This window comes from Arachis hypogaea, chromosome 17 (genome assembly GCF_003086295.3).
Source record: "Arachis hypogaea cultivar Tifrunner chromosome 17, arahy.Tifrunner.gnm2.J5K5, whole genome shotgun sequence".
In the NCBI taxonomy this organism is placed as follows: domain Eukaryota; kingdom Viridiplantae; phylum Streptophyta; class Magnoliopsida; order Fabales; family Fabaceae; genus Arachis; species Arachis hypogaea.
In genome coordinates this window covers 17,096,276-17,114,534 of record NC_092052.1, presented here as the reverse complement: position 1 = coordinate 17,114,534, position 18,259 = coordinate 17,096,276, and the positions used below count along the sequence as shown (strand labels likewise).

General features: G+C 29.4%; 1 protein-coding gene across 3 annotated transcripts; it reads right to left on the bottom strand.

Annotated features, from left to right (window-relative positions):
- Nucleotides 1-1,043: 1,043 nt before the first annotated feature.
- LOC112765436 (uncharacterized) lies at nucleotides 1,044-17,154 on the bottom strand. 3 transcript variants are annotated; one of them, XM_025811336.3, is made up of 8 exons: nucleotides 15,891-17,154; nucleotides 15,495-15,571; nucleotides 14,163-14,208; nucleotides 2,593-4,867; nucleotides 2,395-2,489; nucleotides 2,193-2,262; nucleotides 2,002-2,101; nucleotides 1,044-1,909 (listed from the first exon to the last, which is right to left on the bottom strand). In XM_025811336.3, the coding sequence occupies exons 1-8, from the start codon at nucleotides 16,696-16,698 to the stop codon at nucleotides 1,142-1,144; spliced, it is 4,239 nt and encodes a 1,412-aa protein (XP_025667121.2). In that variant the 5' UTR covers nucleotides 16,699-17,154; the 3' UTR covers nucleotides 1,044-1,141. The 3 variants fall into 3 exon arrangements, with proteins under 3 accessions (XP_025667121.2, XP_029150472.1, XP_025667120.2); XM_029294639.2 differs by having other exon boundaries at nucleotides 2,193-2,489; XM_025811335.3 differs by lacking the exons at nucleotides 14,163-14,208; nucleotides 15,495-15,571; nucleotides 15,891-17,154 and adding an exon at nucleotides 7,509-7,646 and having other exon boundaries at nucleotides 2,193-2,489.
- Nucleotides 17,155-18,259: the final 1,105 nt, after the last annotated feature.

Genomic DNA, 18,259 nt, shown 5'->3' with positions numbered 1-18,259 from the left:
CGCATGCAGAAAGCTTTACAAAAATGCGCAAGGCCATTGTTCGCAAAGCACCCGCGAAATGAATTTAGTCGTCATCTCAGGAGGGGCGCACGCCAATTGAAACTTCTGGTGGGGAAGTCATTTTGTGCCTGACGCCAACAAAATGGGTACTTCTGGTGGGGCTACCATGAAATTTAGTTGGTTTATTTTTTAAATATATTTTTTAATATTTTAAAAAATAAAATTATATTTTCATTAAATGTATGTTTTTGATTATTTAATTGTTTATTAAGTTAATAATTTATTTTTATATAATATCAAATATGAAATAAATTACAATCTTAAAATAATTAATTGAATCATTATAGATCAACCATTAAAATAAAATACTAGTAAATTAATCTATTATTCATCATAACTCTTTTAATTCAGGTAGTACTACTCAGTACTAAATAAAAAAAATTTAACAAATATACTTATTCATTCCAAAATTTTAGAACTAAATTGACTATATTTTTATTAGTTTTTTTTCCTATCATTGTATATTATATTTGACTTTTTTTTAGTTAAACTTGAGAGACTCTATCTTCTTATTTTTTTTTATATACTCTATTTTCTTATTTTTTTATTCTTTTATTTTTATTATATTTAATATTAAATTTCTTATACAAATTGTTATATACCATCTTATATTTAATTTTGATTTTTTTTAGTTACCTCATATTATTTTTTAATTTATTCTTTTAATTATTTACGTTATAATCATTCAAAATTTAATTTTTTAACAAATTTAAGATAAAGTGTATCTAAAAGAATTACATATATAAAAATCTTAAAAATAAATTAGAGGAGTGCTAGGGGTCCAGCAAATTTTGTGATTTGTAGCCATCAGTAGTGTTTTTAATGGTGTGAGATTACATCTAATGGTGGAGAATTACTCATTTTTTATTATGGTTAAATTGCTGGCCAAATTTTAATAAAAGTGCTGGCCCCTAGACTTTCTCAATAAATTATATCCAATCTTCTAAAAAATAGTCAAAATAAAATACAATAAAAAAATCACGTAAAATAAAAAAGTCATATACTTTTTCATAACATTAAGGTATATTAAAAATTTAAAAAAAAATACAAATAAATACATTTCTTAGTGGACTTTTTCATACTATTCATTTTGATCTTCATCCTCATTGTTCTCGTCGTCGTCGTTCTCGTCCTCGTTCTCATCCTCATCCATGTCTTCGTCCTCATCCCCAAGTAGCTCATCATCATCATCATCATCATCATCATCATTATCTTCTTCTTCTTCTTCTTCTTCTTCTTCATATCTTGTACTATTAGTATCCAGTAAATCAACAATAATGTCAATATCATTTGAGATATGATTGTTAGATTGATTTGTGTCATCTTCTTGATATGCAAAATCCTCCGTTGTTTCAATCTCAATCTCACCTCTTGCTTTAGTCTTGAATATAAACCACCATTCTGCTTTTTCTCTGGTGTTGCTCATTGGATGAGGTGCAAAATATACTTGAATTGCTTTATGTGCAATGATAAACGGATCATATTTAACATATCGTCGATTCTTTCGAATCTGTATGATTCCATACTCTTTGTTTACTTTTGTTCCTTTGCCGATCGTGGGATCAAACCATTCACATTTAAATAGTACAACTCTTTTTAGTGGTAGCCCAGTATACTCAACTTGAATAATTTCATCAAGCTGGCCATAGAAGTCATTTTCATATTCACCATAACCTGTGCCTTTGACACATATTCCATAATTCTGAGTTGACTTTCCACTCGAGTGAGATCTTGTGTGAAACTTGAAGCCATTGACTTTGTAGATAGGCCAACATTTAACAATTCTCAAAGGACCCCATGCCAAAGAATGAATATTCGAATCTGTCACATTATTTAAAGGATCATGAACCTGTATTAAATAAGAACCAATAAGTTAGAATATAATATGTCATCTACCAAAAAATGTGTGTACAATAAGATTATCAAATCATGTTGACTTACATAATTTTTAAACCATTCTGCAAAATCCGCTTCAATAAATTGATCAACTTGTTCATCACTTAAAGTAATATGATCTTGGCGTATGAAGTCCACAAAGATCCTATAGTACATAAATTTCAAATAAATTAAAATTATTAATATCAGAAAATATTATTAATAGTAAGAATATATATAGGAAGATAAATACTCACTCAATATATGGCTTAATTTCATCACAGTTTATTAGTATATGATTCATGGCTGCACTGAATTCTTTGTCATCTAAATAACGAGTTTTGCATTCATCAGCCAAACAACCAGGCAAATTAAAAATAGACAAATTTTGCTCAATTGAATCATCACTTTCATCATTTTGCTTTGCGTTGATGCTAGTTTGGTTAAAATAGTACTCACAAAAGTGAGAAATCTCCTCAATTAGGTATGATTCAACGATAGATCCTTCAACATGTGCTTTGTTCTTGACCTTTTTCTTAAGATGATGGAGAAACCTATCATGAAAAAATTCATAACAAAAATCAAATAAAAAATAATTGGCTTCATAAAACAGTAAAAAGAAATTTGAGAATAAATATAGAGGTGTGACTAAGGTACCTCTCAAAAGGATACATCCATCTATATTGCACAGGACCACCGAGCAATGCTTCGAATGGCAAATGAATAGGTAGATGTTCCATTGAGTCAAAAAATCCAGGAGGAAAAATACGTTCTAATTTGCATAGCACAATTGGAATATTTTCTTCAAGCTTATTGAGAACATCTTCTCGTAACGATGTTGAGCATAAATCTCGAAAAAATTGACTTAACTCTGTTATTGGCTTCCATATCTGCTCTGGCAATGAACTAAAAGCGATTGGGAGTAAACGTTCCATAAATATATGACAATCATGACTTTTCATTCCATATAACTTGCCCTCTTTCATGTCAACACATCTCCCTAAATTTGAAACATATCCATCAGGCATCCTTAACTCTTTCACCCATTCACATATTGCCCTCTTTTGCTGGAGGGTAAATGTGTAGTTTGCTTTGGGTTTTATAATTTTACCTCCACTTTGTACTGGCAGTTCTAAACTTTTTCGCTTGCAGTATAATGACAGATCCATTCTAGCCTTTGCATTATCTTTAGTCTTCTCTTTAATGTCCATGACAGTATTGAATATATTATCAAATACATTCTTCTCAATATGCATTACATCAAGGTTATGACGGATTAAATTATGACGCCAATAAGGCAAATCCCAAAATATGCTTCTTTTGGTCCAATTATGCATACTTCCATATCCTTCTATCTCAAGTTGCTCAACATCACTTATCTTATCATAATTCTGAACTATATCCCATATTTGCTCTCCAGTCAATCTTGGCGGAGGTTCTGATCTTTCAATTCTATTCTTATAGAATGCATCCTTGTTTCTTCTAAACATGTGATTATCTGGCAAGAATTGTCTGTGGCAATCAAACCATGATGGCTTTCCCCCATTTTTTAATTGGAATGCCTTTGTTCGTTCCATACAGTATGGGCATGCTAGCCTGCCTGCTATCATCCATCCAGATAACATTCCATATGCAGGAAAATCATTAATAGTCCACAACAATGCAGCTCGCATTACAAAATTTGACTTGGAATGAATATCATAAGTTAAAACGCCATCTTCCCATAGTAGTTTTAGCTCATCAATCAAGGGCTGCAGGTATACATCAATCCTAGTTTTGGGATTACGAGGACCAGGGATAATCATGGATAAAAACATGTAAGGAGTTTTCATGCACATAGAAGGAGGCAGGTTATAAGGAGTGACAATTATTGGCCAACATGAATATTGTTTACCAGATTGACCAAAAGGGGTGAATCCATCAGCACATAATCCTAGTCTGACATTGCGTGGTTCTTGAGAAAATTGTGGATGTTTTCTATCAAAATACTTCCATGCTTTTGAATTCGATGGATGCTCAATAACTCCTTTAAACTCGTGATCAAAATGGCATCGCATGTGAGGTGCTGTGTTCATTGAAGCATAAAGTCTTCTTAAACGAGGTATAAGCGGTAAATAGTGCATTCGTTTCAAAGGCACTGATTTACCCTTTTTACCTATCTTGTACCTTGGAGAATGACAAAATTTACATTCCTTTCTTGGTATATCATCCTCCTTGTAATACAGCATACAACCATTAATGCAACAATCAATTTTATTGCTTTCCATGCCAAGTTTTGATACTAACTTCTTTGCTTCATAAAAACTGGAGACAAGTAAGTTATCCTTCGGCATCACTTCTTTCATAGCTTTCACGAAATCATCAAAGATCTGTTGAGATACATTCCCTTTAGCTTTTATACTCAACATTTTAACTGCCATTGATAATTCTGAATGATCCATACATCCCTCAAATAATGGGCGCTGAGCAGACTGTAATAAATCATAAAATTTTTTAGCTTCTGCATTCGGAGGCTCCTCCATGTGTTCTTCAAATTGACTCATCAATTCTGGTCCAGCAGCATCGACCACCATAGATTCATACGAATTTCTTATTGGCACATTAGCATGCGGAGAAGAACATGTACCTTCTTGATTATCATGATCTACATTCAAGTGCAAAGGACTCTCTCCATGTGAATCCCAACACCAGTATCTTGGCATGAAACCATATTTATATAAATCTAGTAAAACCTCATCCGGAGTTAAAAAAATCTTATTTTTATGTTTGTTGCAAGGACATCTAAGTACACCACCTTCGAGTACAAATTGAGGTTGTTTTTTAACTGTATCAATAAAATGTCGAACACCATTGACAAATTCCTGTCGTAATCCTCCTCGGTTTGGTAAATTTCTATTGTACATCCACTTTCGTTGTTCTGGAATTTCCATATCTACATATAAAGTATATTAAAAATTAGATTACTTAAATAATATTTTTATGAGATAATCAACTATGAGTATAATTAATTTCATGTTACAAAATTATAATATTATATTTTGATAAATATACATCAGTGAACATAAAAAAATTCTAAAAAAACTATCTATACTATGAATAAGAAAAATTAATTAAAAATTGATAAAAAAATCAAAACTTAACAAAGAATATTGACAATGATATTATCAAAACTAATTTATAATGTAGTGTTTCGATCCAGCAAATAAATTGATTTTTAACATATAAAAAAATTAATTTTAGCCTCTCTTCAGTCTTTTTCTTCTAACCGTAAAGTAGTGCATAAACCAAGTACTAAAAAAAAGTTGTATTTTTTTAAAACTTAATTATATTTATTTATTTTTCATAAATTTGATATAATTAAAAATGTGACAAAAAATTTATACTAAAATTAGAATAAAAATAAGCTTGCAAAATATATTATCTATTAAAAGACTAATATTTTTCAAATTAAACAGTAGAAATGATAAATTTTGGTATCCCAATAAAATAATTTATACATATAATCTCTCAATTACATTCTCTTTTTATAATCATTTACAAAATAAATATGAAAAATAGTTATTAAATATTTTCAATAAAATAATGACATATATAAAATATACGTATAGAATTATTGCTATTAACAATGTGCAAATGTTATTTTTTGGAAAAAAATCACATAGTAAAAAGAAAAAATATAAAGATATAAACAATGTTTTCTTTTTTTTTTTTCTCAGTAAAATGTTATCTCAATAATATTCTTAATATTATATTAAATGAAATATAAATAGTTTTTTACGGTGACAAGAAGGCATAATATATACAATTATAGCCTTCACTAAATGAGCTTGAAAGAGCCGTTAAATGTTTAAGTGTGTGTTTGAATTGTAATTTGTCAAACTGGAATTTGAATAAAATCAATTTTGAATAAAAGTAAGTTTGTGTCAACATAATTTATAGTTGAAAACTTTCTAGTTTCTACACTTAGAGTGTGTTTGTGAAACACATTTAGGTTGTTGCTAGTTATTATTGATTTTTTCATAATTTTTTTTAAATAAATACTGAGAATATTAAAACAATTATTCTAATTTTTGTACATTGTTTACTATTTTAATTTTTTATAATATGTATTATTGTTCCTATTAAAAATGATAAATTAAAATTAAAATTAATTATAAATAATAATAAAAATATAACTTGTAAAAAATTAGAACCTAAAATAATAAAAAAAATATGATTATTAAGAGTACTAAAAAAGAATACTAAAATATGTTATTTTATATATTATTTTTAATTTAATAAATAAATATTAATTTTTACTATAAAAAAATACTAAAAAAGTTATCAATTTTTATATGTTATTTTTAATTTCATAAACAAATATTAATTTTTATTATAACAATAAAAAACTATAATATACCAAAATAGAGTACTATAAAAAAATACTATATAAAAAATATTAAAAAAGATTAAATATACTTAAAAAATAATACTATAATTTAATATTATATTTTTTTAGTAATTAATTAATTATTTATCTAGAAGTGATTTTAACTAATATTATCCAAACAATATTTATTTTATCAAAATCAATTTTAGTAAAAATTGCCACACATAAATTATGTTGGCACAAACTCACTTCTACCCAAAATCAATTCTACAAAATCAATTCCATTCAAACTCCAGTTTGCTCAACGTAAATCCAAACACACACTTAGGATATGTTTAGCAAGCACGTTGAAAGAGGAAAAGCACATTACAACTTCTTGAAAGAGGAAAAGCACATTACAACTTTTTAATAGTAAAAAATCATAGTAATGAACATTAAATCACATAATGATAGTTATTAAAAAAATTTACCTCTATATAATTTTTTTCAAGAGAACTCTTTAGCACATTAATATAAAATTATATAAATAATGTAAAAAAATTGGAGAAAAAATTACTTATCTAAAAATCTTTGGTACGGATTGTGAAATGAATTGGAAATTTGTGAGCTAAAACAGTTGTTAGATTGGATATGTACCTAGCAAGGATATTCCAGTGCTCAAATTAAGATGGATTTATAAAGTATATGTGTGTGAAATAAAGAATGTAACTAAAGAATCTCTGACTTATATAATTCGAGGCAGTTATCTCATCTTATCTATCTTATCTTTTTTTTGGTGACTATCTATCTTATCTAGTAATATAAAAAAAAACAAAAATTTCAAATATTAATTTTATTAAATATTTATCTTTTCAGATTATTATATAACAAAAATTTAAGAACATAATTTAATTTAAATATTTTAAAATTATTATTAGATATATTTTTTTTAAAATATCTATCTTTTAGATATCAATATTCTATTCTATAACTTATTGAATATATTTTTGTTGTAATTTTATCTTTTTTAATTTGATATTAAAAATTAGATATAATTTTAATTTTAAAAAATTTGTTATACATAGTTATTTCAATGCCACTTATTAAATTTCACTTTGCGCCAAAATTTGTTTTTTTTTTTATCAAAACCGCCTTCTTTTAGTTTCAGGGGATTAGTTTTTGAGTGCCTTCTCCCAGTCCCTCGTATTATAGCTACTTAGGTTACCTTGTCAAAAACCAAACCTTGTTTCAGAACTTTCTTTTGGTTTCACTGTTTCCTGGTCAGTTCTTCATCTCCTTCTCCCTCCTCCTGCGTGCTCTGCCTCCGGACTGTGGTTGCCGCTCGTGCTTCGTGATTCTTCTGCGTGCTCTGCTTCTGTCTGTGCGTTGCCGCTCGTGCTTGGCCGCTCGTGCTCTGCCTCCTGTCTCAGGTCTCAGACATCCACCACTCCAACCTCCAATCTCGCACCTCAGACCACCTCCACCATCATCAATCGCACTCCCAGTTACCAGCCTTCACTTGCGAACAACCGCCCAGCCTCCTGCATGTGTTTGCCTCCGCCGGTCTCAGAACCTGCGCCCCTGCCAGCCTCAGACACCACCCCTTCGCTTGATTGTTCGTGCCTCCTCTTCTTTTTGTGCGTCTTCTGCAAGGTTCTAATTTTTGTGAGTAGTGTTTCTTTCTCAGCTTTGTTCATTGATAATTTTCTTTCTTCATTGTTAATTTGATTGTTAAGGGAAGCTTTATGTTAGATATAAAACATTAGGTATTTTGGTTGAACATATAAAATTGTATTGGTAGGGCTGTACTTTTGATATGTTTGCAGAACATGTTGCCTTAGAGATAAGAATTGCAATTGAAAACAGAACTGAGATAGATGACTCTATACAGTTCACTAAGTGGAAAGAAAAGAACATTTATAAAATTTATGAAGATGCACCCATCTTCATATATAGATGACTCAAATTTTGACTTAACTGATGGGATTTTAAAGTTCCTCCTATTACTACGCTTGCTAGCATTGCTCTTCTGCCTTGATACTTTGATTTTATCTATACCAAAATAAAGTCAAAGGTAAAAGTTAACTGCTTAAAGATACGAAAGTAATTGGTAGTTTATTGTTTTGGATTCTAATTTTAGTTTGTTATAATTTTTTATTTTATAATTTTTGTTTTGGATAATATACAAGGAAAGTAATTTCAAGTTAACTAGGCCTTATCACTTTGCTCACCTTGCATTCATTAGCCTTGAAAGTATTAATGGACATTATCTTAAGCTTTGGACAATATTCCAAATAAAACTTATGCAGAGATGGCCATGCTGCTCTGTAACACTGGGGAAAAATGCCAATCATGTTCCAATTATCAGTAAGTCGAAGCACCTGAAGCGCAGGAAACTCAATGTTGATTCCATTTTGATGACTTGTATCACCATCTGAGCTGCATTCTCCAATCACATATTTCAACTCACCACAATAATCTATATCCAAAGACTCCAATTGCACAAGGCCTTGAGAAAAAGTAACTGGGATTACATATTCTAGCATTTGGCACCCCATAATATGAAGTTTTTTCAATTTTGAGAAGATCACCCTATGATCCTGTCCACTTATCTCCTCATCTTCAAGTATATGCTTCAGTTCATCACATGAAAATATATCTAGCTTTTCCAACTGTTGCAGGCCTCGAGCAATCGCAGGTGTGAAGAGACGCGTTTTCAGTGGACATTTGCTTATATATCGATGCTCTAGCTTCTCAAAAAGGCCACTAGGAGGCACACCATGGTATAAAGCTCCACTTGATCTCATCGGAATCACATAACCAAAGCTGAATCCAGCCATAATCCATAAATCCTTCTCTTTCAATTTGGAATATATCAGGTGTGATATTTTGTGCACCTCCAACAATATTTGCTAGAAGCAGAACCTTTGCTTTCTCTGCCAACGCCACAGCTGATGCATATGATGTATCAAAACAGCTAAGAATTAAGGTTCTACGACAGCTAAGGATTTTATCTCCATGACCCTTAAATTTGTGTCCTAGTTGTATATGGTACCTTGCCAATGCTTGAGGGACTCTAAAATTTCTGAAGAATTCAGTTTGGCCTCCATTACCATTGTCCCAAAAAATCTATTTCATTTTAATAGAAATGATATTTTTGAAAATGATATAAAAAATTATTTTAAGCGCCCGTTCTTCTTCGACGTTCCACTTCCCCACTTCTTCCGCGTTCTGCTTCCATTTATTTTTCTTCTAACCGTTTGTTAAAATGGCTTTTATAATATATAACCTTTTGATTGTATCCTATGGCTTCTTTTTAGGAAAGCAGGAGTCAGTAACAAGCTACACGCACACATATTTTAGTGAAGACTACGGCATAATCATGCATTCTAATAAAGAAATGAGTAAAAAGGTATTTATGACTGGAATTTTATTGCAAAAACACCTAGCGTTTTATTATGTGATTATTTGATGTAATTGACTTTGGTTTGTGACTATGAATTATAATTGTCGTTGATAATATTGTGATTATAGTTTAATGGTTGAATTTACTTTGAGTATGTCTGTGTTGCGATTATTGTTTTGGTTGAATTGAGTGCTTGTAAATGAACCATGTTGTTGCCTTGTTAGAATTGGTAACGAAAAACTAGGAGAAAATTATCGAGTTAGAATGATATTACTAAGTGTGTGTTTGGATTAGAGTTGGTCAAACTGAAGTTTGAATGGAAGTGATTTTGTACAATTGATTTTAGATAGAAGTGAGTTTGTGCCAGTATGATTTATGTTTGGCAATTCTATACTAAAATTGATTTTGATAGAATGAAATTGTTTGGATCATATTAGTTAAAATCACTTTTAGATAGATAATTAGTTAATTACTAAAAAAATATAATATTAAATTATAATATTATTTTTTGGTATATTTAATTTGTTTTATACTTCTTTTAGTATATTTTTTATATAATATTGTTTATAAAATTCTATTTTAGTTTGTTATAATTTTTTTAATAAAAATTAATATTTATTTATTAAATTAAAAATAACATATAAAAAAATATATTTTAGTACCTTTTATGAGTACTCTCAATATATAATCTTATTTTGTTTATTATTTTGGATTCTAATTTTTTACTAATTATGTTTTTATTATTATTTGTGATTTATTTTTTATTTAATTTATTGAAAAAAACTAAAAATTGAAAATATTTGAAATGACTTGAAACAAATATGAAAATTCTTTTGGAAAAAATCAATAATGATCATCAAAGGTGAACTCACGTTGAAGTGAACGCAGAAGCAACAATTTTTTGCTTCTAGTAAACGTGCTTTTAAGCTGCAAAATCACTTCTGCGTTTAGAGGAGAAAGATTACCAAAGATAAAAAAGCAGCGTTCAAAGAACTTCAACGCACTTTTATCCTCTCAGACGGGTTTGCCAAACACACCCTAAGTAGTAACATGAATAGTGATCAATTAATTTATAGTATTTTCTGTTTCTACCTTTCACACAATCTGCTCCTTTCACAAATACAGTATTATCCTTGCTATGAACTTCTTAAATGCTCATGTGTACATATTTATTAGTACTCAGTACTAAAACATAGTAGCACTTTATTTTACATCCTCATTGATTATTTTGGCAGCTAAGTATTATTTTACATTGTTATTTTTTTAATTCTTTCGATGATGTACATGTTACTGAAATTTAGATGCAATGTCTTACTAATCTTATAAATCTTTTGTTGTTTTAGATGTCAGGTTCTAAAAAAAATAAAAAACACTTGTCAATTAAAGTACAAAAATCTGTTAATAAGGAGGTGATTAGTGCACACAAACCTAAGCTTTCACACCCTAAACCTACAAAATCACGAGTTTCAGTTCCTTCACATGTATCTAAAAAGCCTTCAGCATTGCCACCCTCTTCTTCGCAGCCACCACAAAAATTCAAGAGAAATTTATTATCTTCCCATGCCGATCATACACCATCACCATCACCATCACCAACTGAATCACCATACTGTTCACCTATCCAACCTCAATCATTTCATAATGCTCCTAATAATGAACAAAATTTACATCATGCTCACTCATCGGATGAAAATCATCACGATGGATCTCTTGCTCAAGAAGGTGAACTTGTCACTCAAGAAGGGCTCTTGAAAATAGAACCTTTTGGCAATGAGTAAGTACAACAATCAGTTTTCTGTTTTAGCGTTCTCTCTATATTGTTTTTATTGTGAATACATGTGTAATTACTCATTATTTGAACTTCTTATAGGTTTAATCCATGTACTGCTGTTCGTCATGTAACAAATGCCATTAAAAGCAAATTTTCAGAATTCTGCCCTTCCTGGAAACATGCTAGTGAGCAAATGCGAGATTTGTGGTTTACTGAATTTAAGGTAAGTATTTATTATCATTTTTTTTGTTATTTTGATATTATACATAGTGGGTAATTCAATGTATATGTTTGTTTTCTTTTATAGAAAAATTGTATGTGGGAACCTCAACACAATGCAAGAATTCGTCAAATTTTTGAGATTAAAGGGAGTGATCGATTAAGATCATTGATGAATCAGGAGAGACGCAATTATTCAAAAGACCCTAACCATGTACCAAAATATATTCCTGAACCCGTTTGGCGTCAACTATTACATTATTTTGCTACAGATTCGAAATTTAAGAACTGGTCAGCAGCAAATACTGTGAATCGAGCATCAAATGCTGGAAGTTCTATGCATACTGGTGGTTCCATATCTATGGGTGAACATGCACGCAGAATGGTAAGATAAAAATAGTTTATTTATAGTCTTGTTCTTATTATTTTTGCAATGTTTTCTTATTCTTTTTTCTTTCCTATCGATTAAAACTGTTATATTATAGGAGAAAGCTACGGGAGTAAAACCTTCTCTGGAGGAGGTTTATACTAAATGCCACACCAAAAAAGACAAAAGTTGGATTGATGAAAGATCTGAGAAAGTCATTGTATGTGATGCTAGTTTGTTCTTCTTTTTGTTTTTTTCAATTGCTAATTTTCACTATATGTTAGTATTTGTTCATGGCATATTTAGTTGCAATTAACATGAATTGATTTTGTAGGGTGAATTCAAAAAGCGAAAGACAGAACTTTCTCAAGTAGCTTTATCCTTGGATAATGAGGGAGATGTTGAGGCAACTAAGGAAGGCCTAGATATACCAGATGATTATACTGTTTGGAATGAAGTTGTGACAAAGGGAAAAAAGAAAGCTGCATTTGGTTTAGGTTCTTTTGGTTTAGATCTCTCTTCAAAGTTGGATTCCAGAAATTGTTCAGAGACATCCAAAGACAATCTAAATATTGAGCAAGAACTTCACATGTGGAAAGAAAAGGCAAAGGAGCAGGAAATTATCAATGAAGAGCAAAAGGTTAAGTTGAAAGATGCTGAGCACAAGTTAAAAGATCAAGGACGTCAACTAAAAGTTCAACAGAAAAGAATTGGTTCTACTGAAAAGACAATTCATGCTTTATATAAAAAGTTGAATCTGCCACTTCCTTCAACCTTGTCTGATCCTACGGAAGATGAGCTTGGGACAGGCTCTAGTGATGATAACATGAGTGATTGATATTTGGAGTATATATTTTTTCTGATTTAGATTAAGAAATTTTTAGGTGATTTAGTTAGTACATTTTATTTCACTCATGATATATGACCTTTTTAAAGGCTTTCTTTGTTTTAGTTTAAGTATTTTTTTTTCTTATTTTAGTTTTATTACATTTATGGACAAAAGTATTTTAATAATAAATATTTTTTTAACACTTTTATGGTAATTAATTTTTTATTATTTTATTATGTGTTTAGAATTTGGATGATGTAATATGAAAAAAATGATTATGATGGTCTTAATATAGAAAGAAGATCGAATACAATTTATTTTCTAAAATATTTATCTATTAAATAGCAAATTATTTTGTGTGAAAATTATTTGAAATATTATATTAAATTTGTAGAAAATTTGTGTGAAAATATTTTTTTGTTTTGTATGAAATTTGTTTCAAATACATAAGTTCTTTTAATTTAAATTTGTCTGAAATTTAATTGAAAAGAAATATTTGATTTGTCTAAAATTTGTTCGAAAAAAATTTGTTATATTTGACTAAATTCGTTCGAAATTTGTTTGAAATAAAGTATATTTTTTGTTTGAAATTTATCTAAAAATTAATATTTTTATGTTTGAAATTTGTCTGAAATACGTTGTCTTTATGTTGACTAATCTGTCTGAAATTCGTCTAAAATACATCATAATAGTTAGAAATCTAGTAGATAAATGCCTATTTGAAATCTGTCACAAAATTGTCTGAAAAAAATTTCGGACGAAATTTCAGACAAAATTTAAATTAGCAACAAGGCTTTTTGGGACAAAAAAAATTCGTCCCAAATTTGTTTGAAAAAAAAAATTTGTCTGTAATTTGTTCGAAATTTATTTCAATTTCGTCTCAAAATTCGTCCGAAAAAACCCTTTTTCTAGTAGTGTGTGCATGCATGAGTCTTCAAAGTTTTTATTATTATTATTATTTATTATTGTTATTGAGTAATGTGGATACCAGAGTAATGACTATTTGAAAAGCCTTTAAAGGGTGTGTGGTAAGTTTTCGATGTAAGAGACAATAAAGAAAGGAAACAGGTGCTGTGAAATTCAAAAGTAATAGTAAAAAAAATGTAGACACTGAAAAAAGAACAACCTAAGGTAACTTCTAGGTAAGTGAGATTTTCTTTACCTTTATTTAAACATTTTGAACTCTATATGAAAAAGGAAAATTGAGTGTGCTTAAGGAAAAGTTATAAGGCTGCTAAAAAAAGAAAAGAAAAAAAAAATGAATGAAGATTAAGCAATCCGAATTACCTGAAGAAGCTGCAGGCTTGTCAGTGGTCTTAACAGTTCTATACATCTGGAAAACAAGTCACTCACATAAACGAGGCATTTTATAGAAGCCTTTTACTAATGCTTGCAAATTAATATTGATTTAACAATATATGCCAAATACATTGATTTAAAGTTATATTAAAAGATAAAATAATAAGGCCTTGTTTGATAACTATTTTGTAACGAAAGTAGAAAAATAATAGAAGACATGTATGAGTTTATGCATAAGAAGAATATTACTATTTGTATAGTTGGCATACATCAACTTAAGTCAGAAGTAAGAAATATGAAATAAAAATTACAAATTTACAATGGTTATAAATTAAATATCTACAAATAAAACACCAATTTAAATTTAAAAATAGCAATTCTAAATAATTTTTTTAGATTTATTTAAATTTTTACTTAAGTATTCTTTTTTATTTAACTTATGTTAATTTTATTTTTCTTTTAGAATTATTAAAGATCGAATTTTAAACTTTTAAGTTATATATAAAAGTTTTATTATTATGTCATAATATTATTTTTAAAAAAATTTAAATTAATTAAAAAATATATAAATAATTATATTTCTGACATATATAAACAAAGTTTATTTCTTATTAAGATCATTCTTTTATTATCTAATTAAAATTAATAAAAATAGAGATAAAACATAAAACAAACTATTAATAAATAAGAAAATAATGAATTATAATAAAATTAAAAAAAAAAGTGAATAATCCTCATTTGGTATCTGAATGAGTCAAGTGAGTGAGTGATATTATGTATAGGATAGGTTTGGGTTTCTGGGGTTGTGTGGGTAACCTCATTAATCACGAGGTTGATGTTTGATAAGATTGTAATGAGACCCTGTATTATTATTGCTAAATGATGACTTTTGTCTCTTCTTTTCTCTCTCTCTCTCTCTCTCTCTCACTCACTCACTCAAAGCAGAACCTGTTTCTGTGTCTGCTCGTCTCAGAAGTTAAAGTCTTAATTTCCTTCCTTCCTTCCCTTACCTTACTAGTTACCACTCTCACTCGCTCTTTAAATTCAAACAATTCAACTTAAAAATAAAATAATTGAATCCCACTGCCACATTATATATTAGCTTCATCGGTTACCGTGCTCTACACCAACACACCGCCCAACATGAGCGGTAGACCTGTTTTTAGAATATATTTAATATAATATATCTTATTTAAAAAAAAAAGAGTATTATTTGAAAATTACATAAAAGCATAAAAATAAATAGTTTTACAATATGACCTAAAATATGTTTAATTTAAAAATTAATTAACCGAGCATATATAGTCCTAATATATATACCTGCAAATGGCTTTTGACATGGGCTAATGTGAGATCCTTCACATCCATGAGTTCAAGAACTGACTTTGGAGTTGCTCCTATAATAATAATAATAATTCATCATATATTAGCTACCCCTAATTAAATAAAAAGGCTTAGTAGAAGGTAAAGGAAACAAAGAAAGAACAAGAAAATAATAAACACCCACCTAATACAATAAAATATTTTCAAAAGCTATTAAAAATGGTGTGGTGGTGTGAGAAATTTAGATGATATAGACGAAGTTCATTCTGGAAAAAAAAAAGTCAATTCCAAAAGAGTTTTTAGGGGGAAAAGAATCCCTAAAATAAATGATATAATAAACATAAAAAAAAAAAAATAGGGTAGGGGAAGTGGTTGATGAAGAAAAAGTTTTACTTTCATGGCCGCCAAGAAGCTCAACAGCATGAACAAATCGGGCATGGAGGGTGCTTGTCCACCTCATTCTGGGCGCTCTCATGCTCCTCTTTGTAGGTAGCTTGGGCAAGAACCTGCTGGATCGCATCATAAACCCAGCATGATGATGATGATGATGATGATGCGATGCTGCTACTTCATGATGATGATGGTGCAATGGATGATGATGAGATTTGAAGGCACTGAGCCTTGTGATTGGATCCAAAGCCGGCGAAGAAGAAGAAGAAGAAGAAGGTGCGGGTCCAATAAAGTAATTACTATTATTATTAGGTAGTGATATAGATGAAGGTGATGAAGAAGGAATCATGTATTGGTGGTGGTGATATGAACACATATTAACCTTGTTGTTTTCTCTAGAATATTCCATTGTTGACGGTGATGATGATGTTGCCATGAAGGGAAACGAACGGTTGTGATACACCGGAATACCCTTGATTGGCCTCCTTAACACTCCTCCACCGTCAGATGCATCAAGAAGTGAAACTCCTCCGTAATTTATGTGATGATGAGCACCACTAATCGCTCTATAATAACTGTTGTTGTTGTTGCTGCTGCTATTTGAATAATTGATGAAATTGCTTCCAAGAGAAAGCTCAGGGAAGTTATTATTATTATTATTATTATGATTATTACTGCTACTACTACTACTACCCTTGCAGATCAAAGAAGATGAAGAAGAAGAGATAGTTGGAGGGCTTATTTGAAGGGAAAGATCAGGGGTAGGTGTGGTTGATGAACTTGCTTCCATGAAAATCCCTTCTAACGGCATCTTCTTTTAGCTTTACTCAAATCACACAAGATGATGCTCACAAATTAAAGCGGAAGAAGCAGTTAAAGTGTGATTTGTTTATACATACTCAGATAGATTCTCTCTCTTGCTTTTCTTTCTTTCTTTTTCTTCTGAAAAAGATGCAAAACTTGAGAGAGAAGGAGAAGGTAATAAGAGAGAAAGAGGGAGAATTAATTTAGAAAGAAGAAGGTAAGGGAATAATGTTAATATAATTAGCAATGGGTAGTACCAAACATGAAACAAACATGCTCATCATCAAGAAAGTTAGATAGAGATTGTGATGAGTGTAGTAAAGGGAAATAATGACACATGAGAGAACGAACTGAATTGAATTGAAGAAGAAGAAGAAGAAGAAGAATGAAAAGATAGATAGATAGCTAGGGAACTGTTGTTCAGCAGTGAGAGTGAGGTAGAACCAATTATTATTATATTCATTCTTATCTATTTTTTTATTTATTTATTAATTAATATTGACAACAATTATTAAAAGATAAAAAAATCCAGAAAGGTATGGCAAGAAAAAACAGGTGGATTTGGGTTTCGGTTTTGTTTTCCTCCATGGTATATCTCGGAAAATGACACTAGAACAAGAGGAGAGAACAATTAACAACATCAATATAATATATAAAAAAAATAGCTGTCTTATTTTATTTGTTTGTGTAGGTATATATTATTTAGAAGCTACATTTCCGCTTAAATACAAAGTCAAATACAGTAAATTATCTATTTTGTACTTGCAATAATTATTGACCAATATTAAATTTTTAATAGAATTTAGTTTCACAATAAATTAATACTTGACACTTGACACGTCGAATTAAAAATATAGTGAAAAATATAAAAATATTTACTAGTAATTTTATTAACATTTAGATTTGAGTTCCAGAAAAGATGTTGAAATTTTTTTCTACTAACAAACTCCTAAGCACTTTTAGATTTTATACTTTTTTTTAATTTATGTTAATAGAAAATTCTCTATTTAATTTCAAGAGAAAAAAATTTACTAACTTAATATAGTCTCAATTAATAAATAAAATAATTTATTTACGATTGATATTTATATTTCAAAAATAATTTATAACATGATAATAAATGAAATATAAGTGAAGTTAATATATCTTACCTCTGATCCCACAAAATTGTACCAACAAAAAAATAGGGTGACTATGGATTTCCCCTCTGCGTAGAAGAAGGGATAAAAAATATTAGACAGAAAAGGACACACTCATGTGTGATTCCTTTTCCCCCACTCTCTTCGCTACCACCATATCTCTTTCTTCTTCAATTCTATCTCACTCTTTTTAATATATATTATATTATATTATTATTCTCTATGTAAAGTGATAAATAAAATTCTATGGTGTCTCATTTCCTTGCTTAAATGGGAATGCCAACTTGCCAAGCTATAGTAGCATACTTTTATGTTGTTACAACTTTTCAAATTCTCATGGCATATTGGAATTTTATATTGTTCCATCGCTAGCTACTATAATGAAAAACAACAAAGAAACAAACACCAAACGATTGACTTCACTGAGAG

Coding starts and splice junctions, on each gene's coding strand:
- LOC112765436 (XM_029294639.2), bottom strand. CDS start 16,698: ATGCCGTTAGAAGGGATTTTCATGGAAGCAAGTTCATCAACCACACCT. Junction 15,572..15,890: donor GCTTCTTGGCGGCCATGAAA/GTAAAACTTTTT, acceptor TTATTATTATAG/GAGCAACTCCAAAGTCAGTT. Junction 14,209..15,494: donor ATGTCAAAAGCCATTTGCAG/GTATATATATTA, acceptor CTTGTTTTCCAG/ATGTATAGAACTGTTAAGAC.